Consider the following 19,783-nt stretch of genomic DNA (forward strand, 5'->3'; position numbering starts at 1 on the left):
CATTGATTTTACATAAGAGATAAGAGACGAATGGTCTCAGGAAAATTAAAGTTGTAGATAAAGAGAACTTGGTAAAGTTTTGTTCCATCTACAGAGTATTGTAATGCATGAGATAATGGCCTCATGTAGGAATTTTCTGTGACTACAATATAAACCCAAATTCTGGTGCTAAAAATAAATTCCTGATGTGAGCATGTGCTCAGAGGAATCCTGGGCCTTAGTTCTGAATTACACATTGGGAGAGTGCTGCAGTAATCAGCTCCAGTGTGCTTACAGGCATGCTTTGAGTATCTGTTTGGCTGATGTGAAAACAGGATGCTGGACTATATTAGCCTCATTCATCCCAACACAGGTGCAGGGCTCATCTGATGTTCTATGGTGCCCCATAGTCATTATTTTGTACCGGGCTCTGGTTTAACTAGAAGCTTGGGTAAAGCAAAGTAGGCCCTAAGAGTCTAATAGTGATAGAAGGGGCAGAATTGAGAATTTCATCTTAACTGAGAGCTCCCATTATTGCTGGCTTGGCCCATCCGCTTTATCCAGCAGAGCGGGTGTTAAAGGATCGGGTCCAAAAGGGACGCCCAATGCCCAGAATGAAGAAATGGCACCTAGTGGTCAGCAGCAGAACAAGCACTTTAATGCAGAGCCAAACAGCAATAAGCGAAGGGGAGAGAAAATGGCTCTCTCCTCCCCTTAAAGAACCAGGGTGTTTAGCATATGAATATTTACAATAGGTGGTCATTTTTCCAAGGAACGTGAAATGGATCCAAGTCCTGGTTACTGGGTCAGATACACAAAAATAAGACATGGCATGTTCACACCTGATGAAAATCCACTACCTCAGCACAAAGGAGGAAGAATGGTGGGCAGATTAGGATGGTCCAGCATTGAAGATGTCAGACCCTCCTGCTTGAGGAGACGATGTGTGATAGCACAAGCACACGTGACATCACCAGTGTGCAGTGGGCACCCATAATGTTGGGTGGAACTCGGCATGCCTGATTTTGAACTCCCCTTTGGGATTTTTATGTTGTGAGCTGCCCTGGGATCTTTGGATGAAAGTGCTGAGATAAGATGGCGCCCGGCACACTTTCGCTGCACCGATGGACGCCTGTGCCAATAGAAAAACTTGAGCTCTCTTAGCAGAGTCCTTAGCAGAGTTCTGCAGCGGTAGAAAGTGTTGCCTTGTGTGTGGACAATAAATCAGACTGAATGCAGGCTTCTTGCTAATCTCCAACAGCCTTTAATGAGAAGAAAAACATCATAAATCAGCCCGGCGAGAGAGCGGACATTCTTTCGTCTCTCAGCCAAAAACGAAAGGAAACTCACACACAAAGAAAGATTCCCGTATGTGAACCAAACCACGCCTCAGAATGTGAGACGTCACACAGAACTGTTTAACCCTGTAAGTTCTGATTCTCCTCACAGAAAGACAGTATACAAACCACAACAACATGGATGTGTAAGCTGGGTGGGCCTCACCAAATAAATTGGGATACTGGATAAGTTTCACTGGGGCTTCAAAGGGCTGAAAGTTGCTGCAATTGTCCATAGAAGCATTATTTCCTTTCCAACAATATCTCTAGTGTTTGGAATGTATTTGTTGTGCTGGAGAGACAGATGAGGATATCAGTGGTGTATGGCACCACTAACTGAGCTGGCAGAGATGGTCTCTGGCATGGTTTTGGAGGACCATGGCCATGCAGAAATTGCCATTGGGCCCAGTTGGTACAATCATTGGACTTACTCAAATGGGCACATACTTGAATTCAAGATTGGGGTGCTGCAGTGCACTCTCTCTGGGTCTTTTATTGAGAGATTCAGTACTTTTGTTGGCTTTTTGAATTCATTGTATAGGTCCAACATCTGCTTAAAAACCTCCAGGGAAGGAGAGTCTCTTGAGAGAGACCTTTCCACTGTCAAACAGCTCTTACTGTCAGAAAGTTTTTCCATCTGTCTAGTGGGAATCTTGTTGCGTGGCGAGTTCCCGCCTTCCCCCGAGGAAATAAAGACACGGACACAAGAATTCAGGTTAATGGGTCAAATTAGGCCACAACTTTATTGATTACAGGAATTGAGTGGTATTGGCTTAGGCATTGGTCCTAACTATTAACCGGCTAGAGGCCGGAAGGGTTAATCACCAGAGGGAGGAGTCCTGCTGAGGCACGTCAACTAGGACCTCCCCTGGGCGTCACCGCGTGGGGGTGTGCCGTGGGCCCACACCTCCCTAGGCTTAGGATAAGGCCACGCCCCCCGGAATCCTTTACCGGACTACCCTTGCTTGGGGGAAGGTGATGGCGCTCCTTCCCCTTCATTTGCATAACAATAGAACAGTACCCCTACCAATGCCTAACCGCCAATACCAAAGAGTTGTGACAGTTTGCTACGAGGTAGGTGAAAACCAAATGGCTGGAGCCAATCTGCCATTTGGGAAAATTCCTACCAGGCCCCTTGACGGCGACCAACCAGAGTTCATAGCAACATCAGAGTACCTATCCTGAAAAGGGGGTGGGATGGGCGGGAAAACTGGGTCAGCTGCAGCAGCGGAGGAAAAGAGGAAGAGCCTCGGCTGCGGCAGGTTTAAATCGCCGAGGCCCTGCCCCCGGAGCCAGCTGATTGGCTGGCCCAGGGTATGACACGGGCGGGGATTCCCTTAGGTATCGCGGGGGCTGGAGCCAGCCCCGTGAATGTGGGGAAGGGATGTGCCACCCGCAACCCCATCTCCTTGTTTATTGCGAAAGTGGCTTTTCCTGCAACTTGAAGCCATTGGTTCAACTCCTACCTTACAGGAGAAAACACACTTGCTCCATCCTCCATGTGACAGCCCATCAGATATTTGAAGATGGCTATCATATCTCTCCTCAGTCTCCTCTTTCCAAGGCTAGATATACCCAGCTCCTTCAATGGTTCTTCATAAGGCTTGGTTTCTAGCCCCTTCATCATCATAGTTGACCTCCCCTTGCAATTGAGTCAATTTATATGTTATCGCTCCTTTGGAGGTAGGAAAATAGAATGTAGAGAAAGTTCTGCTCTCATCTCCAGCTTGTGGGCTTCCCTTTGTGTCAACTGGTTGGCATTTGTGAGAACAGGATGCTGGGCTTTGTGGGCCTTTGGCCTGATCCAGCCTTAGGGCTCTTCTGATGTCAATCACATTCTGCCAAACTCACCTTTACCCTTGATGCTCAGTGGCACGCTATTGAGTAAACATGTTTTCTCCTGCTCTGCACCTGCTCCCATCAAGTTTCAGGGGAGATCTTTCTTCCCTTAACAATAATCAGAATCACAGTGATATATTCTTTCCTGAGTCCAAGTAGCCCTCACCCCACCTGTTGAATATTGCCTTTGGGTTCAATAAGGTAAATATTGTAATTAAAGGCAGCAGGAAGATTTTTATCCCACTGTGCCTAAAAGGCTGGATGCATAAGATACATATTGTGCCAAAGAATCCTGGAGGCCAAGACATAGAGCAGGTGAAGTGGAGTGGGAAGGTACATCTGTGTGATGCTGCCTTCTAGATCAGAAATTTTGACTGACGTCCTCAGCCTTGCCTGGAAGAGGGAGCAAAGATTGCACCCTCTCACCTTCTTGGTGCTAAATACATGCTCCACCTCTGAACCATCACCCTTCAGCTCTGAGACCGGAGCTGGACACCTCCCTGCATTTGTCAATTCACTGCAATCTCTGATTTGCAATAATTTGGGGCTCATTGCATACAGCAGCTAGTGTTTGGTGGAACAGCTACAAGGAAAGTGTAGCAGGTAGACCCAGAATGATAATACTACTTGTGTTCCTGCCTTTTGCGACCAATGGGTTGCAGCTGAGGGCAAAATGCCCACTGAACACGATCAAGGAGCGAATGTTGGCTTCAAATTTTTACCAGCTAGCAGACCACCTCATTAGTGGAGTCACATCTCAAAGATTCTTTAATGAGCAACATCCATTCACCTTCTCCAGCACCCCTGTCAGCAGACTTAAGTCGTAAGTAATGATGCAGTGCTGTATTTCTGCTTCCTATCTATTCTCCCTTTCCCATAATACACTTGTTTGTGTATCTGAAGAAGTGTGCATGCACATGAAAGCTCATACCAAGAACTAACTTAGTTGGTCTTTAAGGTGCTACTGGAAGGAATTTTTTTGTTTTGACTATGGCAGACCAACAGGGCTACCTATCTGTAACTGGAACACTTGTTTTCTGATACCCTTGAAAAAAATCCTTTTGTTTCATTCCTTAATTTATTTAAAGAGTTCTGTATGTCTGTTCAGTTGGGGGAAAGGCATTTTTCAAAGCATTTTATAATGTATGTTATGTAATTAGTAGTAGTATTTTTGACATGTACTGCTCTCCAAAGCATAACTTGTTTTCTAAAAGGTAGGAAGTATTGTGGGATGTTTTTGAGTTGCAGGTTTTTTTGTAGTAAATAAAATGGGAACACAATTCTTTTCCCATGCACAACAAGATCTATGCAACTGCAAATCGTATATGTCAACTGTGCTTAGTCATTTGCAATGCAGCCTGGGGGTCAATGTGGCTCAAGGGACTTTTGGTAGGTCACCAGAAATGAGGCTGATTTGTGTTCTGATCTTCCCTCCATGCTCCAGAAAAACTAAAGCACAGAATGAACTCAGGCTTGCTAGAGAGGTTAAAAGCAACAAAAAAGGCTCTTATGGGTATGTTCGTAGCAAAATTAAGAACAAAGAAAGAGTGGGGTCACTCAGAGGAGAAGATGGTGAAATGCAAACAGGGGACACAGAAAGGGCTGAACTCCTCAATGCCTTCTTTGCCTCAGTCTTCTCTGATAAAGAAAACAACGCCCGACCTGAAGAATTTGGAGCAAATGATTCAGCAGAGGAAACACAACCCAGAATAACTAAGGAGATAGTACAAGAATACTTGGCTAGTCTAGATGTATTCAAGTCTCCAGGGCCAGATGAACTGCATGTTGGAATTCTGCCTGGGTCAGAGGAATGTGCAGATGTGATCTCAGAACCACTGGCAGTCATCTTTGAGAATTCCTGGAGAACAGGCGAAGTTCCGGCAGACTGGAGGAGGGCAAATGTTGTCCCTATTTTCAAAAAGGGGAAAAGAGAGGACCCAAATAATTACCGCCCAGTCAGTCTGACATCAATACCAGGGAAGATTCTGGAGCAGATAATTAAGCAAACAGTCTGTGAGCACCTAGAAAGGAATGCTGTGATCACCAATAGTCAGCATGGATTTCTGAAAAATAAGTCATGTCAGACTAACCTGATCTCGTTTTTTGACAGAATTAAAACCCTGGTAGATGAAGGGAATGCAGTGGATGTAGCCTACCTTGATTTCAGCAAGGCATTTGACAAGGTGCCCCATGATATTCTTGTAAAGAAGCTGGTAAAATGTGGTCTTGACTATGCTACCACTCAGTGGATTTGTAACTGGCTGACTGACCGAACCCAAAGGGTGCTCATCAATGGTTCCTCTTCATCCTGGAGAAGAGTGACTAGTGGGGTGCCACAGGGTTCTGTCTTGGGCCCGGTCTTATTCAACATCTTTATCAACGACTTGGATGATGGACTCAAGGGCATCCTGATCAAATTTGCAGATGACACCAAACTGGGAGGGGTGGCTAACACCCCAGAGGACAGGATCACACTTCAAAATGACCTTGACAGATTAGAGAACTGGGCCAAAACAAACAAGATTAATTTTAACAGGGAGAAATGTAAAGTATTGCACTTGGGCAAAAAAATAATGAGAGGTACAAATACAAGATGGGTGACACCTGGCTTGAGAGTAGTACATGTGAAAAGGATCTAGGAGTCTTGGTTGACCACAAACGTGACATGAGCCAACAGTGTGACGCGGCAGCTAAAAAAGCCAATGCAATTCTGTGCTGCATCAATAGGAGTATAGCATCTAGATCAAGGGAAGTAATAGTGCCACTGTATTCTGCTCTGGTCAGACCTCACCTGGAGTACTGTGTCCAGTTCTGGGCACCACAGTTCAAGAAGGACACTGACAAACTGGAACGTGTCCAGGGGAGGGCAACCAAAATGGTCAAAGGCCTGGAAACGATGCCTTATGAGGAACGGCTAAGAGAGCTGGGCATGTTTAGCCTGGAGAAGAGGAGGTTAAGGGGTGATATGATAGCCATGTTCAAATATATAAAAGGATGTCACATAGAGGAGGGAGAAAGGTTGTTTTCTGCTGCTCCAGAGAAGCGGACATGGAGCAATGGTTCCAAACTACAAGAAAGAAGATTCCGCCTAAACATTAAGAAGAACTTCCTGACAGTAAGAGCTGTTTGACAGTGGAATTTGCTGCCAAAGAGTGTGATGGAGTCTCCTTCTTTGGAGGTCTTTAAGCAGAGGCTTGACAACCATATGTCAGGAGTGCTCTGATGGTGTTTCCTGCTTGGACTCGATGGCCCTTGTGGTCTCTTCCAACTCTATGATTCTATGATTCTATTCTATGGTTCTATGATACTCTTCCCCCCCCCTTGCCAAAATACTGCAGACACAGGTACAGTAGACCTCTGTCTCACTTTGCTCTACTTCTTGGTCTCTTTTCCTAGTTGCTTTGATTAATACAAAAAAGAATATGAGGCTGACTGTGTGACACACTTTTTTCGCAGGTGGGTGGATAAGAAGAACTCACACATTATTTCCTTCTCCCTTGCTGTTCGGGATATTAATCATAACCCCAGCATCTTACCCAACATCACCCTGGGCTACAGCATCTATGATACGTTTTGTGAGGGAAGACTGACTTCTGACTCCATGACAGACCTGCTTGCTGGTGGGAAAATCAATATTCCAAACTACACCTGTGGGAAGCAGAAAAGGCTGCTAGCTCTTCTTGAAAAGAGTGAATTTGATATCTCCACACACATTGCAAACATGTTGGGCATCTACAAGATCCCACAGGTAATCAATGGGTCCAAGTGAAACACTCCTGGCAATATTAGCCACCTAGTTGTTGTTGTTGTTGTTGTTGTTGGCATCTGTCTGTCTTCAAAGACAATGGCGTGAGCCTCTGGGATGAAGTCAAACCACTGTGTTGACAGTATCAAAGTGACCTCCATGGTGCGCAAGCCTAGGCAGTGGGTACGGAGGTCCAGGGCTGCCCGGACGACAAGACCTCCCTTTCAGCCTCACTGCTGTGGTCCAAAGGAAAGCAGAGCAATACATTTGGCACAAGCTTGGCTGCAGGAGTTGCTGGAAGGAGGCAAACAAAGCACCACTCAGCTGACTTAGGATTTGTGCAGGGTTTACTCTTTAGCCTTTTCTTCTCCCAGGTGTTGAAGGGTATGAAGGGTGATGGAACTCCCTTGCGGTTGAGGACAGTGAGAGCCCTTTCCTACTGTCTTTCTATGGCCTAGTCAAAACTTTTCTTTTTCTTTTCTTTTCTTTTTTTGTTTGTTTGCTTTTAAATATATTTTTATTAAGTTTTACATAACAAATTTAAATTTAAACAAATCATTCACCTCTTCATTTAGGATCCCCTGAATCCTTTGACTTCCCTCCACCCTTCCGTTATCAATCTTTTTTTCCTACTGTTTATCTTATTTTCTTTAATTTATTAAATGAACAATAATCCAATTTTCCATGGCTTTTCGTACATTACAAGCATTACTCAAAACATGCCAAAGTTGTTTACAGTCTTCTCTTAAATTCATTATAATTTTTTCCTATACCTTCTTAGAATTCTTCTCTTCCTGATTTCTGATTTTCCCAGTCAATTTTGCCATCTCTGCAAAGTCCACACTGCTGTTCTGCTCCTTCAGAATCTCTGTACCTAGAATGCCTAACAAAGAAGCCTCTGTTTTTTTCACGAATATTGTTTTAAACATTTTTTTCCAACTCATTGTAAATCATTTCCCAGAACGTTTTTGTTATCTTGCACATCCACCACATATGGTAGAACATGACACCTTTTTCCTTACATTTCCAGTTCTTCCAAAATGTATTTCTTTTTACCTTCTCTAACTTTTGGGGGGTATGCACTTTGCTGAATTAAAAAATCCTCTCATCACTGCTTTACTTGTATCCCAGACCATATTAAGTTCTGTCTCTTGAGTCAGATTTAATTCAAAATAGTCTTTCAGAATATTTTCTCCTTTTTGCAAAGTTAATTGGTTATCTAAAAGACCTTCATTTAACCTGCACCTAAATGTGGAGTTTTCTTCTCCTTTCAATTCCAGTAACACTGGATTATGGTCTGAGAGTGTCCTTGGTTGTACAGTGGTACCTCGGGTTACATACGCTTCAGGTTGCATATGCTTCAGGTTACATATGCTTCAGGTTACAGGCTCCGCTAACCCAGAAATAGTACCTTGGGTTAAGAACTTTTTTTCGGGATGAAAACAGAAATCCTGCTCCGGCAGTGTGGCGGCAGCAGGAGGCCCCATTAGCTAAAGTGGTGCTTCAGGTTAAGAACAGTTTCAGGTTAAGAACGGACCTCTGGAATGAATTAAGTACTTAACCCAAGGTACCACTGTATTTCTATTCTTTTTGTTCTCAGTGTTAGTTCATTTCATGTCCATATTGAGTCACTTCTTCCAGCAGATTCATTTGGTTCTGAAAAATGGATATATTCTCTTTGAAATAGGTGTCTAAATCTTCAGACATCAATTTTAGGTTCTCCACCATATTGAAAAAAAATTACAGGTAGCGTTCCTTCTTTTGAGTCCGTTTTTCTTATTGTCCTGTCCATTTCTAAAGAGACTGCTCCATTTAAATCACCTATTAATATAATCTTTTGATCCATAAACTCAAACAATTTTTCTTCCAGTTCTTAAAAAAAAAAAATCTTTTTTGTCATTTGGTGCATAAAATATATAAATAAAATAGAAAAGATGAATCTGAAAATTTTAACTTGAAATGTTAATGGACTAAACAATAAATTAAAAAGGCATAAAATTGAACATGTATTACAAAAAGAGAATTTGGACATAATATGCTTACAAGAAACACATATAGCAAGAAAACATAGAGTCTTGATAAATAAACGATTGGGGATGGACTTTATAACATCAGATTAAAAAAAAAGAGGTTTGCTAATTTATGCTAAAAATAGATATAACCTGAAACAGTTATTTAAAGATGAGAATGGAAGGATGATAGCAACAGAGATAACTTTACAAGGCAATATATATATATGTAATAATTGGAATCTCTAATTTAAAGGTCTAATTAAGGGTCCTGTTTATCTTCTTCCTAATTTTCATTCTTTTTTTCTGCCAGATCTGTTTCTTCTTCTGTACCTACTGCTTCAGGCTTTCCTCCTCAAAGTTCTTTTTTTTATTTTCTCCAGAACTTCTCCACATCTTGTACATTTTTACATCTTTGCTTTCCCCCTTTATATGCAAACAAGACACCTACAGGGAACTTCCATCTATATGGAATTGTGTTGTTTTCAATACTTTAGTCAAAGATATATAATTACTCCTTTTCTTCAGCAATCTCATCAGGAATTCTTTAAGAATTATAGTGTTCTTTTCACCAATTGTAAGCCTTTTTTGGTAGTTCAGCAGTAATACCCTATCTTTAACCATTCATAAATTGAAAACCACCAGGCAATCCCCTCATAGTTTGCTTGTTTTTGCAAAACTTGATTTTACCCTAAAGGCTTTGTCAATCAATTGACCCAATCCTTCTCCTTCTACCCCCAACCAGCTAGCCAATCCCGCTATAATTTTCTCTCTTATGTTTTCCTCTGCCTCCTCAGGGATCCTACTGAGGCGTAGAGTTAGTTACTTCTGCTGCATTTTCAGAATTGCAATTGAGTCCCATTTGCTCCCTGTGTCACTAATTCCATAGTTTCCTCTCTTATTTTTTTCTGTTCTCTTTTCACTTCTCTTCCTTCTGATTGAGTCTTTTTTGTTGTTTTCTCTAAACCCTGTGCTTTTTTACTCAACTCTTGCATGGATTTTTCCCAATCTGATGTTTTTGTTGTAAATTCTTTAATCTACAGTGCTGCCCCGCAAGACAAATGCCTCACAAAACGAAAAACACGCAAGACGAAAGGGTTTTTCGGTTTTTGCGTTGCTTCGCTAGACAAATTTCCCTATAGGCTTGCTTCGCAAGACGAAACGTCTTGCGAGTTCTTGCGAGTTTTTTTCCTTTTTCTTAAAGCCGCTAAGCCACTAAGCCGCTAATAGCCGTGCTTCGCAAGACGAAAAAAACGCAAGATGAAGAGACTCACGGAACGGATTAATTTCGTCTTGCGAGGCACCACTGTATCCCATTAAGCCCTCCACAGGTTTGATGTTCTGTTCTTCCCAGACATTTTCTCCATTATATCTGTATTCTCTCTTAAGTCTTTTTTCAGATCCATTAAGATATCTGCAATAACTACCTTAGGTTCTGTCTATAGGGTGGATACCCTTCTTGTCTGTGTGGTAGTTGTAGTTCCAGCCTCCAACTGTGGCTTCTTTGATGCCATATTTCCAAAATTGTAAAATTTATTCATATGTCCTACTTTCATTTCTCCCAAAACTACTATATTTCCCACCCTCAAATAATACTTCCACTCTCCCTTAAAGGTATGAAGGAGAGAGAAAGAACAAAAAAATGAAGAAAATTTTCCCCCTCCTGTAATTGCCTCTTTTTGCTACTAGGTATCCTTTCTTTTCCTCTCTCCTCCTCACCCTCTCCTACCTTCCCCTTCCAACTCCTCTTTGTTTTCCCTTCGCATTCCATTTCAACTTGTTTAGTCTCCTTGATGTTTCCTGCTGATAAGGTGAGTTCTCAAAGCAAAGTCATCTTTTCAAAACAAATCTCGGCTTCTCTACCACTCCTTGCACCATTGCATTTTATAATCCACAAAAGGCAGTGGGGGGGGGACTGATGAAAAAAGGGGAAAGACCAGTTTCAGGAATGAAAATAACCATCCATGTCCCCCCTCCCTAGCAAGCTAATCGGTAAAAGAATTACTTATTTTTTTTTAAAAAAAAAATGTTTTATTTCCAAAATCTATTTCCATTTCATCAATAGCTCAGTTATGGCTTCGTTCTTTCGGATAAATTCCAGTCCCCTTTTGTCTACCAAATGCTGCCAAACCAAGAAACGCAGTACCAGGGGATGGTCCAACTCCTCCTGCATTTCAGGTGGACGTGGGTCGGCCTCTTTGCTCCAGACAATGAAAGTGGTGAAAGGTTCCTGAGTATCTTGACACCTCTGATGAACAAAAGGGAAATTTGTGTTGCCTTCACACAAAGAGTACTACGAAAAACTTGGCTATGGATACCCCATGAAGCACCTGCCCTGTGGAGACAAGTCAATGTATTTGTTTACTTTGCAGACTCTCAAAGTGGACTTTACACAATCATAGAGGTTCAGACCTTACTTGAAAGGCTACAGACTGAGGGGAAAGTCTGGATAACCACAGTTCTTCAGAGCAAAATGTTGTTACGTGATATTGATTGCCTCCAGTATACCCATGGCTCTTTGTCCTTTGTAATGAAGACCAAAAAAAGGATGAAGAAGGACTACTATGGGCCAATGTCCTTGGCTAGTCAACGGTATTCAGAAGAAGCATTTGATTGTTCCTATTCCAAGCATGCCTTGTCTGTGAGGGGTATGACCAAATGCAGAGAGAAGGATAATGTGAAGATGCTACCCCAGGAAGAGATTGAAAGAATCCTGTCCCAAGACAGCTATGTGAACTACTTGAGTATCCAAACTGTGGCTCAAGCTTTAAATGCTGCATATTCATCCAGGTCAAAGAGGATGTCGATTGTGGGTGAAGGCAGCATGGAACTTCAAAAGCTACAGCCATGGCAGGTATGTTGTTTTCCTTTTACAAACTGGAATTCATTGTCCCTGCTCTGGAATCACCATGATAGGATCATCTGAATCTGTCTTGAACTGCGTCAGAACACTGGTTAGTATTGTCTACATTGACTGATTGGCCGTTGACATTTTTTTCACCTGCTGGCAGAAATCCATCAGAGTTTCTCCCATCCTGGTTCCCAGGGGTAAGGAATTCTACATGAGTTACAGATGGAGCACAACAGAATTGGCCCATCACTGTATGGCAGGTCTAGCCCACAGATTCAGTGCTATATTCCTGCTGAGATAAGTATTATCCAATTATTTGCAGGCAAAGACAGCAAAACACAGAGATGTGGAGCTCATTGAACCAATGCTCTGATTCAACAGTTACCTACTTCTTAGCAGCCTCCTACACTGCAAAGTTTGGGGATCCACAAAGAATCTAGATCTAACATGAATATTGAGGAGGACTTTTTACAAAATGTAATAAACACACTAGGACTAGACAATACCATATTAGACTATCATTAGGCAGCAGTGCACTTGTAAGCTTTTTGAGGTCCCAGGGGAGTCATGTTGCTCACTGGGACAACACTGTTTGAGCATATTACACTGATCCTGGTCCAACTACAAGCACACTTGCTGCCAATTAGTTTCCAGACCCAATTCAAAGTCCTGGTTTTGACCTATAAATGGTTGAGACCCTGAGGTCATCATCTGAGACCCTTCTTTGCATGCCTCCTCCTCAAGAGCTCCAGAGGGTGGCAATACAAGAGCTGGTCTTCTCTGCAGTGGCTTCACTGTTCAGCTTTAGGTGCCATGCAAAGCTATTCCTCTTTATCCTGGCGTTTGTCCGATTAACACCCTATACCCCCTTTCCATGTGCTTTTTGTGAGGGGTTGGGGAGGGTTGTTATTCGTTTGTGGGGTGTGTGTGTTCTTTTTATCTTGTAGTTTGTACCTTTATATTGTGTGTTTATGTTGTGTACCACCGTTATATCTGTACCATGAGGGTCACGTACTCCAACCCCCTGGAATGCAAGGATCTTTTCCCCAACATAGGGCTTAAACTCATGACCATCAGATTAAGAGTCTCAAGGTCTACCGACTGATCTATCCCTCCAAATCAACTTTTCTAATATATGCAATAATGCTGATTTTGGCCATCCCAAAAATGATGTAGCAGATTGAGGGTGTCTAATAATCTAGTGCGGTCAGATGATGCCAGGTGAGAGATACAATGGTTCTTATTCAGAGAAGATTAGGATGCAGAGAGAACATGAAACCATGTAGCATAATTCAGCCCTGTGTACTCATTGCTGGATTTTCCTCTGTCATTCTAGCTTCATCATTTCTTGAAAGAAGTCCATTCTTGGAATGTTCTCCTTATGGAAGTTCGGCTGGCACCTTCACTATACAGCTTTTGGTGCCATGCAAAACTGTTCCTCTTCAACACGGCCCTTATCTGATTAACATCCTATACCCCTTTTCAAATGTGTTTGTGTAAGAGGTTGGGGGAATGTTGTTATTTGTGTGGGGTGTGTGTGTGTTATCATGTATTTGTGATATTATATTCTTATGTTCCCTATATATCCGTATATGATGGTCTACCAACTGATCTGTCCCTTCAAATCAAGCTTTCTAATTCAGCCCTATGTACTCATTCCTGGATTTTGCTCTGTCATTCTAGTTTCATCGTTTCTTGAAAGAAGTCCAGTTCTACTCTAATACTTCAGGTGATGGGCAGTACTTGGATGAGAATGGGGCACTGGCCATTGACTTCGATATCGTGAATTGGGTGCTGTTTCCTAATAACTCTCATGATAGAGTGAAAATTGGGCGAATAGAGGGACAAAAGTCCTCAAATCTGAAGTTCACCATTAACCCAGAAGCAATTGTATGGCCCAGGCTATTTAAGAAGGTAGGAAAGATTGGAACTGTCATTTTATTAACTAAGACTCTAATAATAATAACATTTTGAATAGTACATATGAGGCTTTGACTGCAATCTTTTTTTAAAATTGGTTTTCACATATTGCATTACAATGCAGATGTTCCAAAGCCAACACCATTTCCATACATTTACATTTCTATTTCCTCAATCCATCATATTATTCTTTTCTCCTTCCTCCCACTTCCCTCCGCCCCCGCTCGATTTCCTCCACATTATAGGGAAAGGGAAAGGAGAATGTTAGCCACTTTGAGACTCCTTCGGGTCTTCCAAACTCTTCTATACCATTTACAAAAACCTTGTATTCTACAATCTTCTCAAATCATCTATATATTATTATTATCTTTCTTTACTAATTTTTCTTCCATCCAGTACTTCACATTTTAATCTAGGCATATTAGTGTATCTTTTTTTGAGCAATATTTTGCCATATATTCATCAAAACATTTCCACTCCTTTTTTAATTTTTTGAATCGACTGATTTCTTATTATAGCAGTTAATTTTGCCAAAATTAAATATACATTTAGTTTACAAATCCATTCCTCTTTTGTGGGTATAGTTTGTGACTTCCACCTAGCAGTAATCACTATTCTAGCAGCTGTTCTTGCAGTGGTAGAGCTAAAAACAAAAATGCATAAACAAGAGGAATTAATGAAAGAAACCACCAAAAAATTACAATGCGAAAACAAATATCTAAGGAAAGGACAATACATAATGAATGCAGAAATGATAGAGATGAAAAAAGTTCAAGAAGATACAATGGATCAAATAGCTATTTTAGAAATGTATCAAAGGGAGCTAATTCTGAGGTTTAGATGTGTCCCAGAAACACAAGGTGAGGACATCACGAATAAATTGACAAAGGAAATAGAGGAATGGCTTGGAGTGAGAGAAGAAGACTTGATATTGGATATTGACAAAATTTTCAGGATGAAACCAGATGCTAAAAGACCATTTAAGGGGCCAGGGGATTGCCTAGTTTTCTTCAATTTGAGGTTACTGAAAGATAAGATCTTACAAAAAAGAAGAATGACAATAGATGGGCATAATATATTAATATACAAAGAAATTAGTAAATGAATTATTAAAAAATGAAAAATAGGAAGAAGAAGAAGAAGAGTTTGGATTTGATATCCCGCTTAATCACTACCTGAAGGAGTCTCAAAGCGGCTAACATTCTCCTTTCCCTTCCTCCCCCACAACAAACACTCTGTGAGGTGAGTGGGGCTGAGAGACCTCAGAGAAGTGTGACTGGCCCAAGGTCACCCAGCAGCTGCATGTGGAGGAGCGGAGACGCGAACCCGGTTCACCAGATTACGAGTCCACCGCTCTTAACCACTACACCACACTGGCTCTCCAAACATTCCAAACACATTCCCCCAACTTGGTGCCCTCCAAACATTGTGCTCTACAACACCCATGCACCCCAACCAGCATTGTGAAAAGATATCTGAGGGGCACCAGGTTGGGTATGGCTGGAGTATAGTAAGGTATTCCACATCTGTTTGGGCATAGAGACATGCCACACAAGCTGGGCATCAAATTCTGCACTAGGTGCAGACTTTGAAAGCAATACCAATGTTTCCATTGGCAGATGTCATGGCAACAGATGGAGGACTTGTTTTATTGCTGATGTTCCTATGATGGTTTATACCATGCTCCTGTTTCTTGTTAACTGTTATCTGTAATACTGCAATACTATTGTAGCATAGAAATGTGAGATGAGCAGAAACACACACACACACACACACACACACACACAAATTATCTTCCATGCAACTCTGCAAAAAATAAAGAGAAACCTAACTGTCCCCAAATAGGGCCTGGTGTCAACTTAGGTCTTTATTCGAAGGCACAAATGCACCTATCACTTTCTCCTTCATGCTCAATTTTCTCTTCATGCCTAGATGGTGCCTCGATCAAGATGCACAGAAAGTTGTCTCCCTGGATATTCCAGAAAAGTTCAGGAAGGGAAGCCGCCATGCTGCTATGATTGTTCTCCCTGCTCAGAAGGAACCATCTCCACTCAGGAAGGTAGGAGAGGATCTCAGAGAAAATGGCCTTTGATGGGAGGATGGGGCAAATATTTGAGCCAGTCCAAATAAGATAATAATAATAATAATAATAATAATAATAATAATAATAATAATAATAATAATTAACAAGCAGTTTATATTTTATAGTCTCCCTGCATTCTTTGTTCTCTAATATGGACAGACCTCCAAGTTTGTGGCGAGAGAGGGTGTGTCCCCCCACTCTCTTATGACGTGCTTGCCAGCTTTTCCCTCCCTTCTGTTTCTCTTTCCATTATCTCATAGCTAGGTAACTCTTGTGAAATCTGCTCAGTATCTGTGTCTCTCCCACTTCAGAGAGGAGCTGATCTGCCTGAGAATGCATTCCCCAATCCTCTGATTCAGACCATTCCCTGACAGGCACCTCTTTTTCTAGAAAATAGAACTGGAAATGTCACCCCATCAATGAAATGTGCTCTTCAAGAGGGTCACCTATTGCCAGCCAGTAATGTCCCCGCAGCACCAGGAAATTTTTCTGTCCATGTAAAATTTAATTTGCCCATCTTCAGAGACTTGTAGAATTTTTCAGGATTTAATTATGGCAGCTCCCCTATGAAATTTTATGTTATGGTTTTTATATTGTTGTTTTCCCATGCATCATATTGGTTTACAGTACATCACCCATTTAGTTTTACTGATGGATAGGTGGAACATCTTCAAAATTTATCCATTAATAAAAAGTAACTGATAAGAAAAATCGAGGATATAAGAAAAGTATTGCTGCATAGAAAGAACAGCCCTCCCACCACATGTGATCTCCTGCAACTAGTATTCAAAGGCATTCAAATGATGCAGGGAGTATATTTCAGTGAATCTGGTCCTCGGGAATATCTTGATGAGGGGAAAGTGGGCAGGAGAAATGGGTGTAATGGGTTCACCAAACCTGTGGTCTCAGGAGGATTGTTGTCCTGCCATGGAGTCACTCGGCACTAGGGCCAGAGAGACCAGCTGACAATTTCTAAGAGGTCCCCAGAAGTTCAGGAATGGAAGTAGTGCCGCACAATAATACTCCTCCGAGTTTCTTGGAGGAATCATATAATTCTAAAGCAAAATGTGATTTTAGAAACAACAACAACATGATTTCTTATTTCTACCCCACCCATCTGGCTGGGCCTCCCCAGCCACTCTGGGCGGCTTTCAAGAGATTTAAAAAATCTGTTATTAAAAACTTCCCTAAACAAAGAATAATTATAGCTTCAATATATTCTAAAATAAGTTTAGTCTTAACCCATATGCTTCACAATATTCAAACATCACAAGAAACTGCCATTATACTAAGTCAACCTATTGATTCATTTAACCCAAGGTTGTATAATCCAGCGGTCCAGAATTTTTTCTGGCTTTTGCACTCCATCTCAATTTCCCAGGTGAAAAATAGCAGCTGGGTGCTGCTGCCAACTTGTCGATCACCAATGCAGTAGTGATGCCAGCTGATTTCATGCTTTAAAGCCCTGATTGCCAGCACTTCAAAGAACAGTGTGGGCCTTTTTGAAAATCCTGTACGAGCAGCTCGACAGCATGCAGACCATTGTAGGTTTGTGACTGATGTTAGGATACTGAAGTGTGTTTTTCCTCTCTGCAGATGCTAATGAATGCACCAAATGTCCAGAAGATCAGCATCCAAATGAGGATAGGCATCAATGTGTCCCCAAAATATTTACTTTCCTGTCCTATGAAGAAAGTTTGGGGAGCCTCCTGGCTTCCCTTGCTCTCTCCTTATCCTTAACCACCAGCTTTGTGTTAGGAATCTTCACTAAATACAAAGAAACTCCAATAGTCAAAGCCAACAACAGGGACCTCTCCTACATCCTCCTCATCTCTCTACTGCTCTCCTTTTTGTCCTCCTCCCTCTTCATTGGGAGGCCAAGGAAAGTGACCTGCCTTCTCCGACAAACAGCCTTCTGCATCATCTTCTCAGTTGCTGTCTCTTCTGTCTTGGCAAAAACCATCACTGTGGTCCTGGCCTTCCTGGCCACTAAGCCAGGGAACAAGGTGAGGAGATGGCTGGGGAAGAGTCTGGCCTACTCCATTGTCATTTCCTGCTCCAGTGTCCAAGTTCTCATCTGTACCATGTGGCTGGGGATCTCTCCTCCGTTCCCAGACTCTGACTTGAGCTCCCAGCTTGGAGTGATCATTGTCCAATGCAATGAAGGCTCTATTGCCATGTTTTACGCTGCCCTTGGCTACATGGGCTTCCTGGCTGCCATATGCTTCACGGTGGCTTTTCTAGCCAGGAATCTGCCTGGGGCCTTCAATGAAGCCAAGCTGATCACCTTCAGCATGCTGGTCTTCTGCAGTGTTTGGGTGTCCTTTGTGCCCACCTACCTGAGCACAAAGGGAAAATTCATGGTAGCCGTTCAGATCTTCTCTATCTTGGCCTCCAGTGCTGGGCTCCTGGGCTGCATCTTCATTCCTAAATGCTACATTATTATATTGAGGCCTGATCTGAACACAAAGGAGCACCTGACAAGAAAAAACTAACAATGACATTTGATCCTTAGCTCTAGATATATCATAAAATTGTACAGCTGGAAGTCCCAGCCACAATCTCAACTGGAGTTAAACTGCTCATTTTCCATAGCAGGATTTCATAAGCTTCTTAAGAAGTTGCAAACTGAATGGTTAAAGTACAAAATGAACTTAGAAAGAAATGACATTAAACTAGCCACATAAGAGATATCAGTAAAAGGCCTTTTGGGAATATAAGAATAAGAATAATTTATTATTTATTTCTCCAGCCACTCTGGGCAGATTACAGCACATTACGAAACATTATAAAACACCAACCATTAAAAAATTCCCAATACAGGCTTGACTTCAGGGGTCTTCTATAATTTATGTCGTTCTTTATTTCCTTGACATCTGAGGGGACATGTTCAAAAGGGCGGATGCTGCTACCGAGAAGGCCCTCTGTAATTTGTTCTCTGTAATTTGCTTCTCATAGTGAGGGAATTGGCAAAAGGCCCTCGAAGAGGGACCTCAGTGTCCAGGCAGAACAACTGGGGTGGAGGCATTTCTTCAGGTATACAGGGCCAAGGCAGTTTAGGGCTTTAAAGGTCAGTACCTACACTGAATTGTGCTCAGAAATGTGCTGGGAGCCAGTGAAGAACCTTTAGGGCCAGCATTATACAAAACGTTTATGAGATGTTTTTGGCAGATGATTCTTGATGAGGATCAAAAATGTAAGGCTAGGAGAACATGGAAGGACATGACTGAAGTTTTGGTTTTGGACCGGACATGGAGGTTGATTTGAGATCGTCAGAAAAGAGATGAGTAGTCTCAGGAAAATTAAAATTGCCAGACCTGGACATAAAGAGAACTTGGCTAAAGTTTTGTGCCATCTACAGAGTATCGTAATGCATGTGATAATGGCCTCATGTAGGCATTTTCTATTTTCTATGCTAACAATTTCAAAGTATAGAACCAAGTGTTTTTAAGTCAATTGATCGTCTGCTCTTCAGAAATAGCTGCACCTGGGCATAATCCGTCTCTCTGGAAATACCTTTGCTGCTTTTCATGTGTCAATTTATATTGATCTCTTGTGCTGGTTCCTTCAGATTTCTTCGCTGTATTACAGACTCTGATTCTTGAAGTAAAATCTCCTTTTATGACATTATTTCTGGTGTCTCCCTGGATGTCCTTAATAACTGACACGCCATTCACCAGCCTAGCATCTGTACGATTGCACCTGCAGTCAGACATCTCAGTTTGATTAATCTCACACCAACAGAGGGGTGACCCTAAATTAAAATCCTGCACAACAAACAACAAAAAAGTCCTTCTCCACCGTACCCCTCAATGAGGCTGCTTCAGTAAAGAGAAATTGATGGAGATTAGGAGTGTAACATTGTGTTACAACCATATAAACCCAAATTCTGGTGCTAAGAATGAATTCCTGATTTGAGCATGTGCTCAGAGGAATCCTTATGGGCTTCCCTTTGTGTCACCTGGTTGACCATTGTGAGAACAGGTTGCTGGACTTTGTGGGCCTTTGGCCTGATCCAAC

At 42.0% G+C, this 19,783-nt stretch overlaps 1 protein-coding gene across 1 annotated transcript; it reads left to right on the forward strand.

Annotated features, from left to right (window-relative positions):
• Positions 1 to 806: 806 nt before the first annotated feature.
• On the forward strand, positions 807 to 18,340 carry LOC309363268 (vomeronasal type-2 receptor 26-like; the record flags this gene model as incomplete). The annotated part of the gene is made up of 6 exons (XM_081899373.1): positions 807 to 862; positions 6,612 to 6,903; positions 10,975 to 11,763; positions 13,444 to 13,674; positions 15,613 to 15,739; positions 17,360 to 18,340. The coding sequence occupies 6 exons, from the start codon at positions 807 to 809 to the stop codon at positions 18,256 to 18,258; spliced, it is 2,394 nt and encodes a 797-aa protein (XP_081755499.1). The 3' UTR covers positions 18,259 to 18,340.
• Between the last annotated feature and the right edge of the window lie 1,443 nt (positions 18,341 to 19,783).

The sequence above is a fragment of the Podarcis melisellensis genome (assembly GCF_964234715.1).
Source record: "Podarcis melisellensis genome assembly, chromosome: 2".
Taxonomy (NCBI): Eukaryota; Metazoa; Chordata; class Lepidosauria; order Squamata; family Lacertidae; genus Podarcis; species Podarcis melisellensis.